The sequence below is a fragment of the Simochromis diagramma genome, unplaced genomic scaffold, assembly GCF_900408965.1.
Source record: "Simochromis diagramma unplaced genomic scaffold, fSimDia1.1 OVJJ01000091.1, whole genome shotgun sequence".
NCBI classification, from domain to species: domain Eukaryota; kingdom Metazoa; phylum Chordata; class Actinopteri; order Cichliformes; family Cichlidae; genus Simochromis; species Simochromis diagramma.
In genome coordinates, this window is record NW_024386901.1 from 1786409 (window position 1) to 1788990 (window position 2582).

General features: G+C 41.4%; 1 protein-coding gene across 4 annotated transcripts in view; it reads left to right on the forward strand.

Annotated features, from left to right (window-relative positions):
- LOC120735391 (radixin) overlaps window positions 1-1263 on the forward strand; it is a 42020-nt gene extending 40757 nt beyond the window's left edge. For all 4 annotated transcript variants that reach the window (XM_040034736.1, XM_040034738.1, XM_040034735.1 and 1 more), the window contains exon 15: window positions 592-1263. In XM_040034736.1, the coding sequence (XP_039890670.1) occupies window positions 592-756 (165 nt within the window). In that variant the 3' untranslated portion in view covers window positions 757-1263. The remainder of the gene's footprint in view (window positions 1-591) is intronic.
- The last annotated feature ends 1319 nt before the right edge of the window (window positions 1264-2582 follow it).

The window sequence follows — 2582 nt, forward strand, 5'->3', positions numbered from 1 at the left end:
CTGCGTAGACACTGTGGCAAAGTTATTTTCCGGTAAAGCTGCTAAAAAGATCTGGGTCTGAATTTTGTAGTTTAATCCGCAGAAAGTAGCCTGTGCAGTGAAAAGCTCGTAAGTTTTCCTGCTGCACATTAGAATATACGACAGATTTGATTGCAGCTTCGGTTACAGCGGCGGTTTGTCTGAATCCAGAGCAGCTGTGAAAATACATTAACACTGCCTTTTATCTGCAAATCAGGTGGCGCATAAGCCAGCCTGGCAGGTTGTTTTCTTTTATCACTCAGATGTACCGATGTCCTGTTGAACGGCAGCTGTTAAAAGCTTTTCATCCTTATTATGATATGGGAGCAACCACAAGCTGCCGGCTGTCAGAATTCAGCATTTCTTGGCCGTTTGTTGATCTTTACAATAATGTGTCTTTGTGTTTCTGGTCTTTAAAACTTGACTGAATAAACAAAAGCCAAAATTCCCTGTATATATCAACTCCCTGTAGGAGTTGATATAAATTTAAGCAAATATTTCATTCGAGCAACGATGGAGTCGATCTTAAGTGAATTGTGTCTCACCACCTCCCTCCCTTTGTCTTCCGTCCAGGCTTTGAGTTCGGAGTTGGCGGAGGCTCGGGACGACACCAAGAAAACGCAGAACGACATGCTACATGCCGAGAACGTCAAAGCGGGCAGAGACAAGTACAAAACCCTACGGCAGATCCGCCAGGGCAACACCAAGCAGCGTATAGATGAGTTTGAGTCCATGTGAGCCAGAAACGTGGATGGACACGACACTGAAAAGAGACCGTTTGGTCTCATTGCCATGTCAACGCCTCACTCTCCTTGTAAAGCCCAAAACCTGCTGCCACTGCAGGATAGCTTACCTTTTCTCTACCCCGGAGAAAGATGGGATAGCGGGCTTCGTAGCTTCAACCTCGCCAAAGCTCTGCCTAGCAGCGGCTGGCCAGCCACATACTCAGCTTTCTGCTTTTTAGAGCTCTGCCCTCGCCTCGATGAAGCACACGTCTTTTAATCAATCTGGACAAATAGCAAGCAATGTGTCGTCTCCCTCTACATTACTAGCAATTTAAATGCTTGCATGTTTGATAATTAAACAATATCGCAACCTTTAGACAAAACGTGACTGTTCCGAAATGGTTTCTTTTATTCAACAAAATAAAATGATCATTTGTAGCTATAGCTTATTGATGTTGGGAGTTCGCTTTAATCTGTACCTTTATTTTGTCTTCAGCAGAACAATTTAAATTTTTTTTTTAAACTGCTTTACTCGTGTCATTTCTTTCCCTTTCACTGCTGTCATTTTGTTTTGGTACAGTTACGCTGTCGTCCACATTCAGCGGTTAACTTGTTCTTTAACAGCTTGCGTGCTCACAGAGAGCCGTTAGCAGGCAGATAAGCAAACTAGATTTGCTTGGCGTTCTCTTTCCATTGAGGCAGTTGTTTCAATATATATTTTGTCTCACAATAAAGAATGAATTTATATTTCCAATAATACACCTATGGTATGATCTTGGTCCTGACTCTTCCGTCAAACAGAATGAGTCTCAGATTTGCACCTTCAGTTGTTTAGGGTAATACTCAAGAACATTTAAATTTGCTGCTTAAAGCCGCTGTGTCATGTATGCCACTGAATTCAAAGGAACATGGCATCATACCGTCATGTGGAAAACTTATTAATTGGTGATCAGCAGGATGTGGCCTGAGCACCTCTATAGAAGCAGAAGTGTTGGGATTTCGCTGCTGTGGTGCATTTAACTGTGGTTTAACACAGTACCATAATTTTCCCATGAGTGGATGTCCCAGCAAAGTGAAAACCAAATATAGTTCATATTATATCACCATAAACACCTCATGCCAGCTGTCAAGCATGGTGGTGGAGGTGTCATGATTTGGGTTTGCTTTGCAGCTACAGGAGCTGAACACCTCGCAGGCATAGAGTCAGTCATGAATCATGAAGTCAAACTAGGTCATCAAGACAATGATCCAAAGCACACCAGCAAATCTGTAACAGAATGGCAAAAATATGAGTAAACTAATGCCTGCAAACCTCAATGGACTGAAGCTGTAAAGAAATCCTCCACAATATGACAGAAATTTATACAGAAAACAGATCAGTTATTGCTACTACAGGTGGTTTTACAGCTACTGAATCATGGAATTTACTTAATTTTTTCACGGGGTCGCAAAGTGGAAAGTTTCATTTTCATAACTTAATGGAAACATTTCACAGCACTTTTCATTGTTTCCTGCCACAGCTGATAGATCGTCAAAAAACAGGAAGAGTGATGCAAGTAAACACAACTGCAGTAGAGCAGTGATGTCACTTCTCTTGCTGTGTCCAAAATACCCAAAAGAAAAACTCTCTTCTAAAATCGGTGTGATAAGGTCCATCCAAAAGCGATCATGCAGGTTTCTGTGGCATCTGTGGTTCAGTGTAGGCACATTACATTTAATACAAATAAAAATGTTCATGAAGGAAAATTAAAAGACTCTTATTTCAAATCACACTATACCAAAATACAGCATGTACACAGACCAGGCAGGACGTGAAAGCTTTAAGTGAGGCTTTTATTG